Source organism: Rissa tridactyla, chromosome 18 (genome assembly GCF_028500815.1).
Source record: "Rissa tridactyla isolate bRisTri1 chromosome 18, bRisTri1.patW.cur.20221130, whole genome shotgun sequence".
NCBI classification, from domain to species: Eukaryota; Metazoa; Chordata; class Aves; order Charadriiformes; family Laridae; genus Rissa; species Rissa tridactyla.
In genome coordinates this window covers 5,357,292-5,375,468 of record NC_071483.1, presented here as the reverse complement: position 1 = coordinate 5,375,468, position 18,177 = coordinate 5,357,292, and the positions used below count along the sequence as shown (strand labels likewise).

Sequence of the window (18,177 nt, the reverse complement as noted above, 5' to 3'; positions counted from 1 at the left end):
GCGATATTTTTTTTTTTTTTTTTTTTTCCCCATCCTGTATAGCTTTAATTACAATTTCACGTAAGTAATTAGCGTCCTGCCAAAAGCACCTGCAGGGTGGATGTGGTTCTGCCCCGTTAGCGCGCGTCGGGCCCACAAGCAGCATGGCTGAAGGGAGGGATGGGCTGGGTCCATGGGCCGAGGCCACTCATGGGAGGTTCAACAAGGCCAAGGGCCGGGTCCTGCACTTGGGTCACAACAACCCCATGACCCCCAGCCCACAACAACCCCACAACAACAGCCACAGGCAGGGGGCAGAGCGGCTGGAGAGCTGCCTGGTGGAAAAGGACCTGGGGGTGTTGGTTGACAGCCGGCTGAACACGAGCCAGCAGTGTGCCAAGGTGGCCAAGAGCATCCTGGCCTGTGTCGGGAACAGTGTGGCCAGCGGGACTGGGGCAGTGACCGTCCCCCGGTACTGGGCACTGGTGAAGCCCCACCTCGAGGGCTGTGTCCAGTTTTGGGCCCCTCACCACAAAAAAAGACCTTGAGGGGCTGGAGCGTGTCCAGAGAAGGGCAACGGAGCTGGTGAGGGGTCTGGAGCACGAGTCTGGTGAGGAGCGGCTGAGGGAGCTGGGGGTGTTCAGCCTGGAGAAGAGGAGGCCGAGGGGAGACCTTCTCGCTCTCTACAGCTCCCTGAAAGGAGGGGGCAGCCAGGGGGGGTCGGGCTCTTCTCCCAAGGAACAGGCCATGGGACAAGAGGAAACGGCCTCGAGTTGCGCCAGGGGAGGTTTAGGATGGACATTGGGAAAAATTTCTTCACGGAAAGGGTTGTCAAGCGTTGGAACAGGCTGCCCAGGGCAGCGGTGGAGTCGCCATCCCTGGAGGGATTTAGAAGCCGAGCAGACGTGGTGCTGAGGGACACGGGGTAGTGGTGGCTTTGGCAGTGTTGGGGTGATGGTTGGACTCGGTGATCTGAAAGGTCCCTTCCAACACAGACCATTCTACGATTCTTGGTTTTGAGCCCAGAAGCGACTCCAACTGTATTTGCATTCGGTGTGTCCTGCGAGGGCAGGGCTGTGTCCCGTTGCCCTGGGAGTTGGTGCCCAGGGAGGGAGGGGGAAGGCTGCAGCGTTGGGCGTCAGAGTGGCCCAGACGGGAAGTTTTTTCCCTGGGCCCTTTCCCCATGTACAGAAATGTCTATTCGCTCTCGTATGGAATAAGCCCCGCTGTGTGATTTCAGCAGCGCTGCTTCTGTGGTGGCTGTCCCTGTACCCAGGCGATGCTCTCGGCTTTCGGCAGGCTCCGCGTGCTGCTCTGTAGGATGGCTTTAGAAGTGAAACGTCGCCTAAATACATCCTGCAACTGGAATAAACTGGTGCACCAGCTCAGACCAAGGATTTCGGTTCATTCTTGCACGGCCACGGTGCAGCAGGGTGCAATGCCATCCTCCAGCTGAGCATCCCGCAATTTCGGAGTCGATGCAATATTTTTTCTTTCCCGTAGGGACTTTTTGAGTATCGTCGGTGAAGGGCAGGGAACAGCCGCTCTGCTCCACCGCGGCCGTTTGCCGACAGCAGGGAAGAGCTGCAAGCGGCACATTTCCCTCCCCGGAGGGGAGGAAAACACCAATACGTAAAATTCCTGCTGCAAGGGAAAGTCTTGCTCCCAAAAACTCTGCTTTTGGGGTGTGAAAAGGGGGAGTTCAGCATCCTACCTTCATTTCTATGCATTTTCTGGGTGCGGGGGGGTGAGGAGAAGGGTGGCAGGGCAGGGACGTTGCTCAAAGTTGGAGGGGGGCTCCTCTGCCAACTGCCTTTGCTTTTTGGAAGAGCAAACCACTTTGAAATTAAAACTCATCATCCGCGTTAGCAGCTAAATTTGCCTGGATGTATTAAAGCCATTTTATCCCCCCCCCCCGTAACCCCTCGTGCTCACACCTCCCTTAGGGAAGAGCAAAGCAAGAAGCCCACAAAATATAATCCCTGATAAAGCCCTTGCCCGCATCTCCCATCGCTACTGAACCCCCAATATTTTTTATTTTTATTATCCCTCAGCAAATCCGCCGGCATTGGAGGCAGCCTCGCGTGCCCCAATGCTTTCTTGATCAACGAATAAACTGGGGGGAAAAGAAAGCCAGAAAAGGACTTCGTGCTCGTTAAGAGCACTGTTAAGCATGACAGAAACCAGAAAAATTAATGCAAAGCTTTTATCCCCGTTGTTTATTTGACTCGGCAATAAAATCTAACAAGCTTCAGAGAACTCTCTTCACAAAATGTTCCCGAGCGCTTACTCCTACACCAGGGCACGGAGGAATAAATAATTAAATTTAACTCTGCTTGTCAAATGAGCGGGACGGCGGTTGGAAATCCAGCTGCTGGCATCGCACATACACGGCATTGATTTTTTTTTTTTTGGGGAGGGGGGATGATGGCAGGGGTTTTTTTAGGGGGGTGGTGGCTGCTAAAGCTGAAATGTTTCCTGAGAGCCTGTGCTGGGGCTTGGTGGGACTTAGGCATCTGATGTGTGGACCGAAACGATAAAAATAAGTCCCCAAAATGGCATTTCGGGCTCTGCGAGAGGGATGTTGTTGCTTATTAGTGGGAACGAGGAACGGCCAAGTGCGGCCGGGGATGAGGGGTGCCCCCAAAGAGGGCTGGGACCCCTGAGCCCCCCGGGGTGTGGGGATGGGGGACCCCCATCCCTGCCTGCGTTTGGGGAAGGAGGAGCCCGTCAGTGTTGGGAAGGGGGCACCCCACAAGCCCCCGCCATGTAGGGGACGCCCTGAGCACCCTGGCACAAGAGGGATCCCCACCTGTGCCCGGCATGTGGGGAAGGGGGACCCCACAAGCTCCCCATCGCATGGGGAGGGGGAACCTCCATCCCTGCCCTGCGTATGGGGAGGGGGGGTCCCCATAAACCCCCAGACCTATGGGAAGGGGAACCCCCATCATCGCCATGTACATGGGGAAAGGGGACCCGCACAAGTCCCTTGTCATATGGGGAGGGAGGACCCCCATCCCTGCCTTGTATATGGGGAGGGGGAACCCCATAAGCCCCCAGACCCATGGGAAGGGGAACCCTCATCATCTCCACGTACATCGGGAAAGGTGACCCCCCCAGGTCCCCCATCACATGGGGAAAAGGGACCCCTACAAGTCCCCCATCATATGGGGGACCCTCATCCTTGCCCTGCATATGGGGAGGGGGGTCCCCATAAGCCCCCAGACCCATGGGGACCCCACCCATGCCCTGCATATCAGGTGAGTGGGGACTTCACAAGCCCCCTGACCCATGGGAGACCCCCATCAGTGCCCTGCGTATGGGGAAAGGGGGGGCCGATACGTCCCCTCCCCACGGGGACGGGGCACCCCCACCCCTGCCCCCCAACATGGGGATGGTGGGCCCCACCACCCCGCTGTCACCCGGCGGACACCCCGCAGCGGCGCGGCCCCTTTAAGAGGCCCGGAGGGGGGCGTGGCCTCCCGTGACGTATCCCCTCCCCCCCGGCTCTTATCGCTCCCCTTTTCCCCGCGCGGCGCCGTGACGTCGCGCCGCCGGTGCAGTCCCGCCCCCGCCGCGCGCGCGCTCCGCCGCCGGTGCAGCCCCGCCCCCGCGGGCCGCCCCCCTCCCCCCCCCCCCCCCCCGCCGCTCCGCCCCTCCCCGGCCGGGCCGGGCCGGGCGCGATGCCGCGGGTCTACATCGGGCGCCTCAGCTACCAGGCGCGGGAGCGGGACGTGGAGCGGTTCTTCAAGGGCTACGGCAAGATCCTGGAGGTGGATCTTAAGAACGGGTGAGCGCGGCCCGGGCCGCGGCGGCGGCCCTCGGGGGCGGGCAGGACGGGGTGGGGGGGGCGGGCAGGCGGGGCGCCTGGGCCTCTGGGGGAACGGGGGACGCCTGGGTTCCCATGGCAACGGGGAGGCGGGGGACACAGGGCTGGGCCGCTATGGGAAGCGGGGGGTAGGATGGCTGGGTACCCCCGAGGGGGCGGACAGGGCGCCTGGGCCTCTGTGGTAATGGTCGGGGGGAGGAGGAGAAACGCCTGGGTTCCCATGGCAACGGGGGGGGACACACACTCCTGGGCCTCTATGGTGGGGGGGCAGGACGGCTGGGTCCCCCCGGGGGGAGAGGACGGCGGGGTTCCCATGGAAACGGGGGGACAGGACGCCTGGGCCTCTATGGCAAGGGGGGGGCAGGATGCCTGGGTCCCCTGGGGGTGGAGGCGGGGGGGCGGCAGAAGGCCTGGGTCCCTGCTTCAGTCATGGGGGTGCTGGGGGGGTGGGGGGGACAGATACCTGTGTTCCTGCCCCACTCTGTAAGGGGGGGGGGGGGGGTGTCCCCTGAGGGGTCTCCCAGGCCCCACCATGCCCCAGGGTGAGCCCCCAGGGGCACCCCACACCCCCCCAAAAAATACCCAAACCCATGGGGGGGCAGAGATGCCCCTTTGCAGGCCCCGTGGCAGCAGTAGGGGTCTGTTCTCAGAGCCGCCAGGCTACCCCCTCCCCCAGGAAGGGGCATTTGGGGTCCTGCCCCCCCCCCCGACCCCCCCAAAGCCCCCTTACCCTGCTCTGTGCTGTTGCAGCAGCTGAGCCCTTGCTGCACCCCAGGGGCCAGATCCTGTCCGTCCCCCCTGCCCCCCATCCCCAGCGCTGTCCCAAGGCACTCCAGGGGGGCTTTTTTTTTTTCAAGAGAAAACAAATTGCTATTTTTGGTGGGGTTTTGCTCCCCCCACCCCCTCACCCCAACACTCAAAGCCAGAGACCCACCTTGGAGTCTTGCTGAGGAAGCCTGAGTGGAATATGGATTTTATTGTCGTTAGCCAGGAGAGCCAATTACTATTTTCGCTTTAGAGGCTGAGATGAGGAATCTCTTGTAAAAGTTAGTCCTTGAGCGTTAAAAAAAAAAAAAAAAAAAAATAAGGCTCATTAACTTTAAAGACTGGTTGTACTGGTAGGTGGACATGTAACAGGTTTATATGATGAATAAAAGCCGTTATTAAAACAAACGAGTGTGCACGTGTCGGTGTTTTCACCAACACAGCTTCAGGTGATGCTGAAGATTGCCCGCCCATACCTGAAATATTTGTGTTCTCTGTTTTCCAGAGCACAGTGTTTTGTGTATCCTTCAAAACGTGGGGTTTTTTTGGGGGGGTGTCTGTTTTCCTGTTGCTGATTAAAGCCTCCAAATTAAATATTTCTGTTTCGTAGACAGATGTTGGAAGAAATCCCAAACTTTCTTGGCAGCTGTAGAACTCCCGAGTTACGTGGCTGACGGACTCGTCTTCGTGCTTTATTGAAAAATATCTCCCACGGCCCGGCCCTACGATCAGAAATCGGCTGTGGGAGGTGGTGTGGGCGCAGGAGCTGAATTATGCGTGTGCTTGAGCAGCCCAAAATTGTGGCATTTTAAGTGTGAATGGTAACAGGTACAGAGGGGAGGAGGGCACAGCCTGCCCGTGTCTAAAATTCAGGTGTTCTGTATGCGATCCGTTTTATTCCAGAGCTAAAGTCATTTTCATAACTTCACTTGGGGGAGACAGAGTTCAAAAGTTGCAGATAACGGGGACAAAATCCAGGAAATTTAATGTAATGGAGTTGTCATTCACTTTGCTTTTTGCCGCTTCTGGAGCGGGTTGCTTCGGCTGTGGGTTAGATAGAGCTCACTCTGTATTTCTGGGATTAACTCAACGATTTAATTCCTTTTTCAGTTGCGTAGTCCGAAGTTCTTTCAGCAGGCTGCTGTTGCTTTGTAGTTAAATTCCAGTTTGACAAAAATTGTACTTGAGCTATCAGATTCTGTGTCTCTCGCCTTGGGACAGCCTCGCGCCGCTCTTTTGCTGGCTGACTCCGCCGTTTTGCTTCGTTCCCTCTCCGATCCTTTCGCGGCCGTTTATTTTTAGGAGCGCTTAGCAAACGATTAAAAATTACCGCACGGTGAGTTTGACTGGAGAGATTCTTTTGAGTTTTCTTTTGGAAACGTGTGGGCTATCTCGGGTGCTCAGCCGGCAGGAGATGAGCCGCTCGGCGTTTGAGCAGTTAAGCTGAAATGCTTGAGCAAGAGGATGAAACCGCAACGTGATACAGTGGAGTCCTCCAAGCTTAGCTGGGGCTCGCTCGCTGCTAATTGTAATTTAAGCTTGCAATTCAAAGGCTTTAAAGCCATGTTTACCTGGCAGAAGAATAGGGAAAATAAAAATCCAGTTTCTGGAGCATTCTCTGTTCCAACTTGCAGTTTCTAATTGTATCCTCATAGTTTTCATCTTCTTTTTTTCCTACTCAGAACTGCCTTGACAACCGGAGCTGTGCCTGGCAGTAGTTTATGTACTAAGTGACCAGAAAATTGGACTTTTCAGGCTGCTTTTTTTTTTTTTTTTCTATATCTTGCTAAAAGCCAGCTGTAATAACTTTAAGAGCTGCTCTCATTGAGGGGGGAAACCAATCTGCAATCTCGCTAGGCGAAAAAATAGTTGTACCTGTGTACTTATCTGCCCTCCATCAGCCTGGCCAGCTTTGCCAAATTCACGGCTTCATCCTCAAAAATAGCTGCAAGACAGAGGGATGTAACTTCTCCAGCAGGTTGAGGAGCACGGATCAAAAATAAAAGCTTCAAACTTCAGTTTCTTTCATCCAGCCAGGTTCAAATTTGTTGCCCGAAGAGAAGTGATTTGATTTCCCTGCACCCTCCCCACCAAAATATTTAATGCCCATTAACTTAAATTAGAACAATTGGTATTAAAAAAAAAAAAATAAAAAATCAAACTGGTGTCACAGCGTATTGATACCCAGTACACCTAGATGACGGTAAGGTGGCCATCTAATAAATTGGTTTTTAATTCCAGCGGATTTGTGGATTATTTTCTTCCTTTGTTAATAGAAGGCTGAATAAGGTGAGATTTTAATTTCTTTTTGCTTGCAGGTGTTCCATTGTGGTAGAAGACCAGGGATTCTCAGTGATTTTTGTCAGCAGTGCAGAAACTTAAAAGAATCCTTCCCAAATCTTAAATTACATTTAAATAGTTTAAGTATCGAAATTCAGATATTTACCGAGGTTGTAACTTCAGCAACTCATTTAAATGAGCGTTTTGATTCGTCCTGAAGATGCTTTTCCTTGATAAGGCTCTGCCTTTCCCCTCCCCGGCTACGGAGCGGGCAAGTGTAGAGCTCCAGGGAGCTGCCTACAAGTTAACTTTCAGGAGTGTTTTTTAGGGCTGGACACATCACAATCCTTATTCCAAACGCAGCTGAAGCCAGGAATCAGCTTATCGTCCGCCTCCTCCTCTGCGGCTCCTCGTGTCCCTGCGTTGCCCTGACCTCGCTCGTCCGGAGATGATGGAGGAACGATGAGGTGCAGTGAGCTCATTTTGAGCATGTCGGTCCAGGAGAAGCGATTGTGTAATTTGAAATTCAGAAAGCTGCCAAACCATCGACTCGATTAGCGGAGAGGAGAGCGGGGAGAGAGTTGAGCCAGTCTCTCTTTGTTGGGAACCTGGAAAGCAGCTGCTGAATCCATCAGCTCAGGTGGATGCTGCCCTTCTAAACCTCATGGATTTCGAGCCAGTGTTGGCAAAGGGTGGGGACAGCAGCTTTGAGGTCCTTCTCGGCGCGTGGGACTCGTGCTTTTGGGCTCCACAACATCTCCAGCACCGGCCGTTGATGAGTAGTGGGAGAAAATTGGCGCCTGGGGAATGCCGTAGCGGTGGGCTTTGTGGTGGGCCGGAGTGGAGAGGAGGGTGCGGAACCAGCAGGCTTCGAAAGCTGAGAGGAGGAGAAAGATGAGGTCCTGCCTTTTTATTTCAGTTATTAAGCAATTTTAGAAAAATCACATTTTTTTCCTTTCACTTTGGATTTAACAAACAAAAACCCCACCTCTTAGGAGGCTCCGTCTACTGGAATTGCTTGGGATAAGGACATGCTCCTGTAGCTTTTTCCTTTTTTTTTTTTTTTTTGATACATGAACAGAAAATGGTGTAGCTTCGCATTAGCTGAAGTAAATTGCATTGACATTTTTAGTAAGTAGTTTATGCCACATATGAAGTACTAACAGTAGACATTTTAAAGAAGATTTACTTGCACTGCTGTCATATAACAGCAGGTTCAGATTGCTGTAGTTAAGGCTGTGTCAGCAGTTGTGGCTTTCCGTGGTGTAAAACTGCTTCTGAAGGGTTTTGATTCATGGGTTTCAGATCACGCGGTGCAATATTATACATGTTTAACAGGTGGATTGGTATTGCTTCCATTTATGAGTGATGTGGGGTATGATTTTTAGTATTCTTTAAAAGCAAGTAATGTCAAGGTGTGTGCGAGCTTGCTTGTCTGTCTTAAAAAGAGAAATTAGAAGTTTCTTCTTGTAACTTTTGCTTTAGTATCTTATTCCGGGGCTGAATGTCTTATGCACGGTTTGGCCGGACTGAGTTGTCTCGATGTTGGACCTTCTCGAGAGTGTTTTGGGGCAAACCCCCGTGGGAGGCCAAGTGTCTGTGTGTGCTACGGGTGACCCAGTGCCCCCCAGGCAACTTCTGGGGGCACTTCTGGGAAGAACAAGTTCGATACTGGGCTCTGATTTGAATTCAGATACTCCTCTGCTATTCTAGCTTCAAATGTCGATGCGTTTATTCTCTGGAAAGTGCTGGCGCGTACCAGGCACTTCACCTTGTGAGTAATTGCTTTTAGGGTGAGATCTCGTTGAAACGTTTGAGCTCGCTTGCTCTATTTTTGGAATCGAAGGGAAGAAAGTTGCGATTTGAATGCTTTTATAATGACTGTGATTGTTTCAATTGTTACAAGTCAATCACGCTTGTTTCTTCCATGGAACTACAGCACTTGCATGAGAAAGCAGCTGCCTTATTTGTGGAGTTTGGAGTCATTCTGAAGTATTTGGTTCACACAGATTAATACAGGTTAATAAGCAGCAAAGCTGTAGCTGCTGGTAGCGCCGTGCTTGGGGGGAGGTAGTGAGAAAGCTTAAAAAAATTAAGCAACCTCAAAGAGGCCAGCATTTTGTTAGCAGGGGTTTGTTCTTCTGGATTATTTAAACCACCAGCACTCGCAATAATTTCCCCCCTTGGTGTGTTGAGACCCAAGTTCAGGATTATGTGTTTGCCTACAGCAGCTGGGGATGTTCTCAGCTTTGCGGGGGGGGCTGCAGTGCCGCGGCTGTTCCTGGGGGGCTCTGGAGCCTGGATCTGGGCTTGGCGGGTGACTGAAGGAGAAGCCATTTCAGCGGCAGGTAGAAACTGAACTCTGATAGACAGCCCTCGGGTGCTTTTTGTCTTCTTCCCCTGCCCTGTTGGCATAATGGGCATCTGCACAATGTTGGTTTTTGAAATAGAATCACAGAATGGTTCGGGTTAGAAGGGACCTTAAAGGTCATCTAGTTCCATGGCATGGGCAGGGACACCTCCCACCAGCCCAGGTGGCTCCAAGCCCCGTCCAACCTGGCCTTGAACCCCTCCAGGGATGGGGCAGCCACAGCTTCTCTGGGCAACCTGGGCCAGGGGCTCACCGCCCTCACAGCCAAGAATTTCTTCCCAATATCTCATCTAAATCTCCCCTCTTTCAGTTTGAAGCTGTTCCCCCTCATCCTATCAGTACACGCCCTTGTAAAAATCGGCGTTTAATAGGTGTTCCATCTTGTCATAATGGAAACTGGCGGCTTGAGTTTTGCTTCAGTGCTGCTGTGAGTTTGCTCTGCAACCGTAAGCAAGTCACTGGTTTGTCCCTGAGCACCAGCTGTAAGAAATTATTTAAAAACCCTACGCTCAGTCTTTGGGGACCTGTGGCCAACAGGGGTTGGGCACTTGCAGCAGCCTGATGTTGGCACCGATGTCTGTGCCACCCCTGAAGATGAAGCTGAGAGCACTGACTTCAGCTTTTCAGGCAAGCAGTGGTCCGCGAGCTTTGGTCTCTGTATTGTGTTCATTTTTGGTCATAAGAAACCGATGCTAAAATGTTCATTTGAATGTTGAAATGAAGCATTATATATTTTTTTTTTTCAATTTGTATCCTTCCTCTTGTGCTTGATCTGCCCATGACTTCCACGTCATGAGCAAGACTGGTGCGGCAGATGTTTTCCAACACAAAACTTTGCCTGTTCGCTGGCCGTGCACCCTGCGCTGCCCTTCCAAGGCCTCCTGGCCGCAGATGGGCTCCTCGTTTGCCCGGAGGATTGTTCCTCATTATTGTTGCTGCATTTTCTTAAGTCCCTGAACGAGGTTTGGACTCCTCATGCTCTCTTAAATGCTGGGATATTGGAAATACAGTGGGCATGAAACACTTCCTCAGCAGTACATGGGAAGCTGCAGGTACCTCAGCAGGTGGAAGATCTGCCCTGTTGCATGAGCACATTCCTATTCGTATTCAAACAGTCAGTACTGTCCACAGACAAGAGTAAAATGAGTCTGATTAAAACCAAATCCCTTTTCCTGACCTGCCTTTGTGTTTTATTTCCTGTTAGACCTTCATGCAGGATGTACAGACCATTTGTGTTCACAGAGATGAACGGATATTTCCATTTGAAGTGCAGGAATTAAGGTAGCTTCCTAATAGAGCTAGGAACGAACCCAGGAATCTTCAAAAATGGGGATAAATCCTAATCCGTGGCACTTACGTACTGCAACGTCTGTCAAATGCAATGTCAGCCTCGCTGCTGTTGGGCAAATTTCGTGAATTATTGAATGCGGTGCAGCATTGAGTGGGTAGTGCTTATGGCCTTGAACCCTTCGGTGGCCTTCAGGAGGTTGCAACCGATGTTCCTCAAGAGGACAGCATGCAGAGAGACCCGCGCGCTTCGGGCGCTCTTCATCCCCGCCGTGGGATGTTGTCTCTGAGCACAGGTACCTGGGCTTCAGTTCTTTCCGAGTGATTCTTTCCCTCTCCCCCGCTCTAGGTACGGCTTCGTGGAGTTTGATGATCTGCGAGATGCGGATGATGCCGTTTATGAGCTCAACGGTAAAGATCTTTGTGGGGAGAGAGTGATCGTTGAGCATGCCAGAGGCCCACGTCGTGACAGCAGTTACGGTTCTGGACGCAGTAAGCACTAACATGCATTTGTATCCATGACTTATTTTAAATAAAACATTTTTTGCTCTTTTTTTTTTTCCTAAAAAAAAAAAAGAAGTAATTTTAAAAGAAAATGATACGAAGTTGTGAATAGTGTTCTGTAACTGTAAATGTAACTGTTAATCTGAATATTTATTAACTTGTTTGTTGTATTAAACTATTTTAATTGATAAATTAATAAACACAGTTTCTTGTACCATTTTTATTATTATTATTATCATTTCATTTAACTATTTGAATGGTTTATGTGCAATGTGATGTTTAACCCTAGACTTTAACAAAGACCTCAATGTTTTAATTAAAAGAGTCCTTTGAGGCTAAGATGACTGCCCGTTCCATTTGCTGACCTTGGGTTACCTTTCCATGAGTGGCTCTTTGACCTTTGTGGCCCTTGGCTGACCCAAAAAAAAAGGAAGCCATGTGACGACCGCAACCTTTTCCCATTAGACCTGGGTGGTGAGGACCCCAAGGGTTAGAGACAGATGAGATTAATCTGAAATAGGTGCCTGAAAAGCTTTATTCATGTCAGATATTCAGAAAACCTTTAAGTAAGTAACATTAGTCAACCGCCTTGATTCGGTTTCTTCTTGCAAACTGTTATTTTTAAAAATAAGCTTAATTGCATGTTAATTTTAGCCTAATTATAATTACGTGCGTTGTTTTAATTATGTGCTTGTAGTAAAATATTTTATTTATTTTTTTTAATGCTTTGGCTATTTGTAACGTTTTATACGAGGGGGATGTAATTTAGACTAGCGGGTGGGCGGATTTCGTTAACGTGTTTGCGATCATACCGGGCAGAAGAGTTTGCGGCGGGGATGTAGAGCGAGCGCTCCATTTCCCTAGTTGAAGTACTGCTGTCTGCTTGTCACCTCCTAAAGGTGGATATGGTTATAGAAGAAGCGGAAGAGATAAGTACGGTCCTCCTACCCGTACAGAATACAGATTGATTGTGGAAAATTTGTCAAGCCGCTGCAGTTGGCAAGATCTTAAGGTATGGGGCCCCTTTCTTTACCCTCTCTCTAGTAAAGAGCACAAAGGGTAAAAAAGTTAGCTTTCCGACAAGGAAAAATGGTATACGCCTGTGTTCTGGACTCCAGCTTGTTAATAAGTCTGTGTGCTCGTATGCATACGAGTAGCTTTTGGAAGTTAATACACTCATGAAGTCAATATGGAAGAGTATTTGCATATATGAAATGATTAATGCCACGCTGGGGGTTGCACCTGCAGATTTGGTGTCACGGGGCGGTGGGAGAATAACTATAACTTCATTCCTTAACACAAACCAACGTCACGTACAGCTGTGCGTTATCTCATCTTAAGCCTTGTCAAAACAGACTTTAATCGTGCCGGTGGTAGGCTTCGCTAGAGATGGAGGAGTTCGCCCTTGTCGCTTTGGGTTTAACTCATCGACTCGTAAGGTGTTAGAGCTATTTGGAAACGATAGCATCGTTCCCGCACAGTCTCTGTGAAGAATTGCCACCCCGTGTAAAGCTGTTTTAAAGAGAGTTTCAGGGAAAGGATGAGCCAAATGAGCAATCGCACAAAACCTCTGCCAAAAGCTAGTATTTTCTCAAAGTACAAAGGAGTGGAAGGGGATTCTTGGCAGTGGGTAACACCGTGTAGCCCCCAGTACCTCCTCAGTACCTCCCAGTATCTTCGTGCTGGAGGTGAAACGTTGGCTCGTGATTATCTGCATCGCGGATGGCGAGGCAGGACAGGGAGCAGAATTTCACTAGCAGCTGCAAAACGGTGATGTTTCCTTACCAAACTTAGCAGCGACGGTTAAAAACACTTGTTCTTACAGGAACGCTGTCTTTTATGGTTCTCTTTTAAGGATGTGTAAAACTTGTTCTAAACAAACTTTTGACGTAGTAGAAACTGCTCTGTAATTGAATATGTAACGCTAGTTCAGGTACGTACTGAGATTCTTCGAATGTCTTTTGTTGTTAATGCTTCACCCCGTCAATAGCTTGTCTTTGCTTCTGGTATTAAAAAGTGTAAGTAGAGCATGGCATGATTAATCCTCTAGTGGATGCATTGCGCTTTTTTTGGAGGGGGGGGGGAATAGCTTTCATTTCAGTGTACTGACGATGGGAGTAGCTGGCTTGAAATCAGGCTGAACCGGAGCCGTGTGCCCCGTTTCCATTGCAGCCACAGTCCCCAGCGGCCGAACGGTGGCCCTGGCTGAGGGCCTGCTGGGAGCGGGGCAGAATGGCCTCCCCCCCCCCCCGCCCCCAATAAACAGAGGTGGTCAGTAACTGAGACAGAGGAGCCGGGAAGCATGAAGTGGGGAAAAAATCGAGCTTTTACGAGCGTGGGGGTCTCTTCCAGCAGAATGAGATGCGTTACCCAGGTGGAGGATGAAGGGACGTCTGCTTGCCCGTAGTCTTCTTGCCTCTTCGTATTCGACCTTTAAGTTTATCACCTTTCCCCAGTTACTTCTGAAAACACGAGTTGGAGAGCGAGCGCTTTATTTCTTGAATGGCTTTTGTAATTTGAAACTTACCATAGTCCAGAGCGTATTTGATATTAAACGAGATGGGAGACCTTAAATTATCATTTGGCTCAAAACTATCAGCACCACCTTGGTTCTAATTACACAAACTCTGTGAAATGGTGGCGTGTTCCTTGGCTTGCTCCGAAACCTTGGCGTTAGCCCTGCAACTGCTGTTTGGTTAAAACCCTTGCTGACGTGCCTGGGACTAGAAGAGGCCAAGGGAGCATCGTTGCAGAAACGAGCAGGGTCAGCCTGGAAGCCTGGCTCTGGATTCGAGGCAATGGTTATTCTGTCCTCTCCCTCTAGGATTATATGCGTCAGGCAGGGGAGGTGACATATGCAGATGCACACAAAGGAAGGAAAAATGAAGGTGTGATTGAGTTCAAATCCTATTCTGACATGAAAAGAGCCCTTGAAAAGCTGGACGGGACAGAAGTAAATGGCAGAAAGATTAGATTAGTGGAAGACAGACCTGGATCAAGACGGCGCCGCTCTTACTCCAGAAGCCGAAGCCATTCGAGGTATGTCTCTCTAACGTAGCTCAGGCTGAATCTAGCCGCAATTACGTGAATATACAGCAGGTTCCAAAACCCCTTGGGAAGAGTTCAGAGCTCTCAATAAATCAAGGTATTGAGAATTTATTAGTTACCTGGCAGTAACCAAGGGAAATGAGGTGTATTCCTTGGTGGAGGTGTGTATGTGCCAGCTGGACACCCGGAGCGTGCTGCCGTTCTTCCCCGACTGCATCGAGCCCGGAGTCCTTGCTGTCCTGCAGGAGCCGGCTGCGAGGCAGGTGGAGCTGCTCCTACAGAATGAAACAGAAGGTGCCTTTAATGCTTTGGCTCCGAACACCGTGTTCTGCTATAGCCACCAGGACTAGCAGTTCTTTCCCAGCTTGGAAACCCCCACCCGTTCCCCGTTTCTTAGAGATTTGCTGCTTTTGTTGTATGATGGAGAGAGCTGCTTCAACACGCAACACCAAGTACTTCCCCCTTTCCATTCTGGGGTAGAATTTGTTGTTGCAAGAAAGCTCAGGCAAACTTCTACTGTTCGTAGAGCAGCTTGCTTAGGGAGTCAAAGCCTGACGCCAAAGCTTTATCCTGGTGTCTCACCGTATTCAAACTCTGACTCGATCGCGAAAGGGATTCTCGCTTCCTTGTCTTGAGTAAGGCTGCGTATTTTCTTCCAGATGAGGAACCTTGCTCACCTCCAGACACAGCAGCAGGGGATGAGCAGTGGGAGAAGGGTTCTCTGTAACTTTATTGTGTAACGCTCTCACCATTCGGCTGCTTGAAAGGTGCTTTAATACTACAGGGTTTTACCCACAGGGGACCAGGGGATCGCAAGCTCTCCGTGGGCTCATGCTAACATTAACCTGCTTGATTTTGTTCCAGGTCTCGCTCTCGAAGCAGACATTCTCATAAGAGCAGGAGCCGCAGTGCCAGTAGTAGTCGCTCCAAGAGTAGATCAAGATCCAGGTATGTCTTTGTGCTGGAAGAAACGGGGGCTTACTTACTTAAATGAGAAGCATCATCCTAAATTTGCAGTAGGAACACTGACTGTTTTTCTTTTCCCTACCATATTATGCACGCTATTTAAGCGCTAGTCAAATCCAAGCCACACTAAAGTGGAGCTGTCTGTTGCCTTTGCGCTTTCAGGTCTGTGTCCCGTTCCAGAAGCAAGAGCCGTAGTCGAAGCAAGAGCCGTAGCAGAGGCCAAAAAGAGAAAAGCAGGACTCCAAGTAAAGAGGATAAAAGTAGGAGCCGCAGCAGGAGCGCAGAGAAATCCCGAAACAAAAGTAAAGATAAATCTGAGGGTGCTCTCCATAACAGCGATGAGAAAGCAAAGAGCAGGAGCTGCAGCAAGGAAAAGAGTAGGAGCAGGAGTGGGAGTAAGGACAGGGGAGAGACGAGGGAGAGCATGAGGAGTCGGAGCAAGGAGAAGAGTAGAAGCAAAGACAGGGAGAAGAGCATTAGCAAGGCTAGGAGCAGGAGCAAGAGCAGGGATGAGAGCAGGAGCAGGAGCCGCAGTAAGGATAAAAGAAAAAGTAGGAAGAGAAGCAGGGATGAGAGCAGGAGTAGAAGCAGGAGCCGCAGCAAGAGCGAGAAAAGCAAGAGGCGCAGCAAGCGAGACAGCAAACCGAGTAGCAAGAAGAAAAGGAAGGACAGCCGCGAGCGGTCCAGGTCAGCCTCCAAAGACAAGGAGCACCTGAAACCAGATTCTGACAAAAAGGAGGCAAAAGGTGAGGGCGAGGACGCAGCCGCGCGGCGGGTGTCTCGCTCCAGGTCTAGGTCCATTTCCAAGTCAAAACCAAATGTCAAATCAGATTCTCGTTCCAGGTCTAAATCCGTTTCGAAGCCTAGGTCCCGGTCCAAGTCTAGGTCTAGGTCTGCCTCTAGGTCACACTCCCGATCGCGGTCAAGGTCTCGCTCCAGATCCTAACCTTGCTGCAACCACACTTGGAACAGTCCCAAAAGTCTTTTTTTGTACATGTTTAGTAGTTGTAGCACAAGTGGTTGAGGTAGAAAACATGTCGATGCTGTACATTTTTAACAACCCTGATGGTATTGTCTGTCCTCCTTGTTAACCGCCGTGCTCCCTCCCTGCGACGCTCGCTGGCGCGAGGCTGCTCAGCTCATTTTCTACCCTTGAGAACGGCGCTCTTTAAAGCTGAACTCTTCCAAGAGCATCAAAACTGCCCTGTTTTCCGGGAAGAGCCTTGCAGAGACCGAGCACTGCGCCTTGGTGGGTTCCTGGGGTTGCAGTGATGACTGGTAGGTAGGTACCACGGCTTCCGCAGTCTTTGCCCTTGAATTTGATGCCCTTCGATGTATGCCATTTAGTGGAAGTGCTAAGTCTTTTGAGTTTCATACTATTTTTGTTTCATATTTTTTGGACTTAACAAAGTTGTGAATAGCACAGTCAAAAGGAAAAAAAAATAAAAAATAATAATAGGTACTTGCAGTAATCCATAGGGAAAAGAAGTATAGTTCCATATTCTGGTATTGTGACAATATCCTTGTTTTATATTAAATTTTTTTATTTTATTTTTCCCTGTCTTGCAAAGTACGGTGATTCCTGTTTCCATGAAATTTGAATAAAGACTATTTTTGCTTGAGGACATTTGGTGGTGGTTCTGTGAGGTTGTGTTGTGACTGTCGCTGGTTTAATATCCACGGGTGTAAGCTTGAGTTTGCAGAGGAGTTCCTCGCAGAGAGCGGGCTCTTGGCGTAGAAAGCCACTTAATATTAAATGTAATCACAATGCTCGAATACAATCCAGTTAAAATAACTCGTTTCTCTCGAAACACTTACTGCGTTGTTTGGGTTTATTGTGGTGTTTGGAGCTTTAACATTGAAGAAGAAAACAGGAAAATGAAGCAGAAGCGATACTGGAGGTGACAAGCCTGTTTCCCCGCTGTCGGTACCCGTGAAACGTGGTTTCAGCTTCCATCGTACAGGAAAGAAGGTTTTTCACCCACGTAACTCGCTCGACTTGAGTCATCTGAAATCATTGTTTGTCCCACAACGTTTTAGGCGTTGTACGGCTGCTCCTGGAGGTGAGTGTGGCTGGCACAGAGAGTGTGCTCTTCTGCTTTTTGCTTTATTCTGTACATCACCAGCTCAATTCTTTCCTCTTTCACACCGTCGGCCTTTCTCCCGGTCGGTACCTTTGGGAAACGAAGGGGAAAGAAGCGCGATGCTTTTACAGGTGCTTTTCTGGCCTAGCGCACACAGCGGGAGAAGGCGAAGCCATCCCAGCTGCTTCCTTCTGGTTCTTTCATTTTGTGATCTCTGAGTGTGAGTTTGGGGTTTTGGTCATGAGCCACGACTTCGTAGCAACAGGAAGGTCTCAGTCTAAGGGGGACGTTACAGCCTGCGACAGCACGACCCAGCCTTCACTCCGGGCGCTGTGCGGCAGCCAGCATTTGGCTTAATGTCCCCCCAAAATGTGGGGGGAATTCTAGTTTGGGGATTTCCAATGATGGGTTGAAGGTTGGGTTCGTGTATGGCCCTTCCCCGGAGGGGAGCTGCTCTACAGAACCCCCGTCTGCTCCAAATTCCCAGTCTCCAGGCGGTCTCTGCCATCTGACTGAAATCCCCTCCCGCTCGCTTTCCCAGTCCGGCTTCTCTCCTGGGTACTGGGAGTTGGGGTTGGAGCCTCGTCTTGTCTCTTCTCAGCAGGTTTTCCAGGAGTTTTTCTCCCTAATAAATCACCTGTGCTTGGGGTGTACCTTTAAAAACAGCTCAGGACGTGGGTTTGGGGAGCTCCAGGCTTGGAAACACCGGGAGCAGTGGGGTTTCCTCTGCCGGCGTGTCCCCAGCATCCCTGCACATGTGGAGAGGAGGGAAGGCAGCTGCCAGCAGGAGTTTTGTAGATGTTCCTGAAAAATATCCCAATTTTAGACTTGGGCCATTAGCAGATTGCTCCAACTGAACTTTCCGCAAGTTCTTCTGTGCCACGGGTGGCTTTGAATGGAGAACTGCCGTCCCCAGCACCCTGCTCTGCCTGCCCCGGCGCTCTGGAAAATAAAAGGCAAAACATATTTTGTGAGTTCTTACTCCGTCTTGGGGGGGAAAAACGGTGGTGGTGGGGGGAAGTTAAGTTATGGCTTTATCAAAAACTTTTCTTCAGCAAATTTCA

At 50.3% G+C, this 18,177-nt stretch overlaps 1 protein-coding gene across 1 annotated transcript; it reads left to right on the top strand.

Moving 5' to 3' along the window:
- The first annotated feature begins 3,635 nt into the window (after positions 1-3,635).
- On the top strand, positions 3,636-16,654 carry SRSF4 (serine and arginine rich splicing factor 4). Its single transcript, XM_054223843.1, has 6 exons — positions 3,636-3,769; positions 10,861-11,003; positions 11,915-12,027; positions 13,840-14,054; positions 14,928-15,011; positions 15,192-16,654. The coding sequence occupies exons 1-6, from the start codon at positions 3,663-3,665 to the stop codon at positions 15,973-15,975; spliced, it is 1,446 nt and encodes a 481-aa protein (XP_054079818.1). The 5' UTR covers positions 3,636-3,662; the 3' UTR covers positions 15,976-16,654.
- Positions 16,655-18,177: the final 1,523 nt, after the last annotated feature.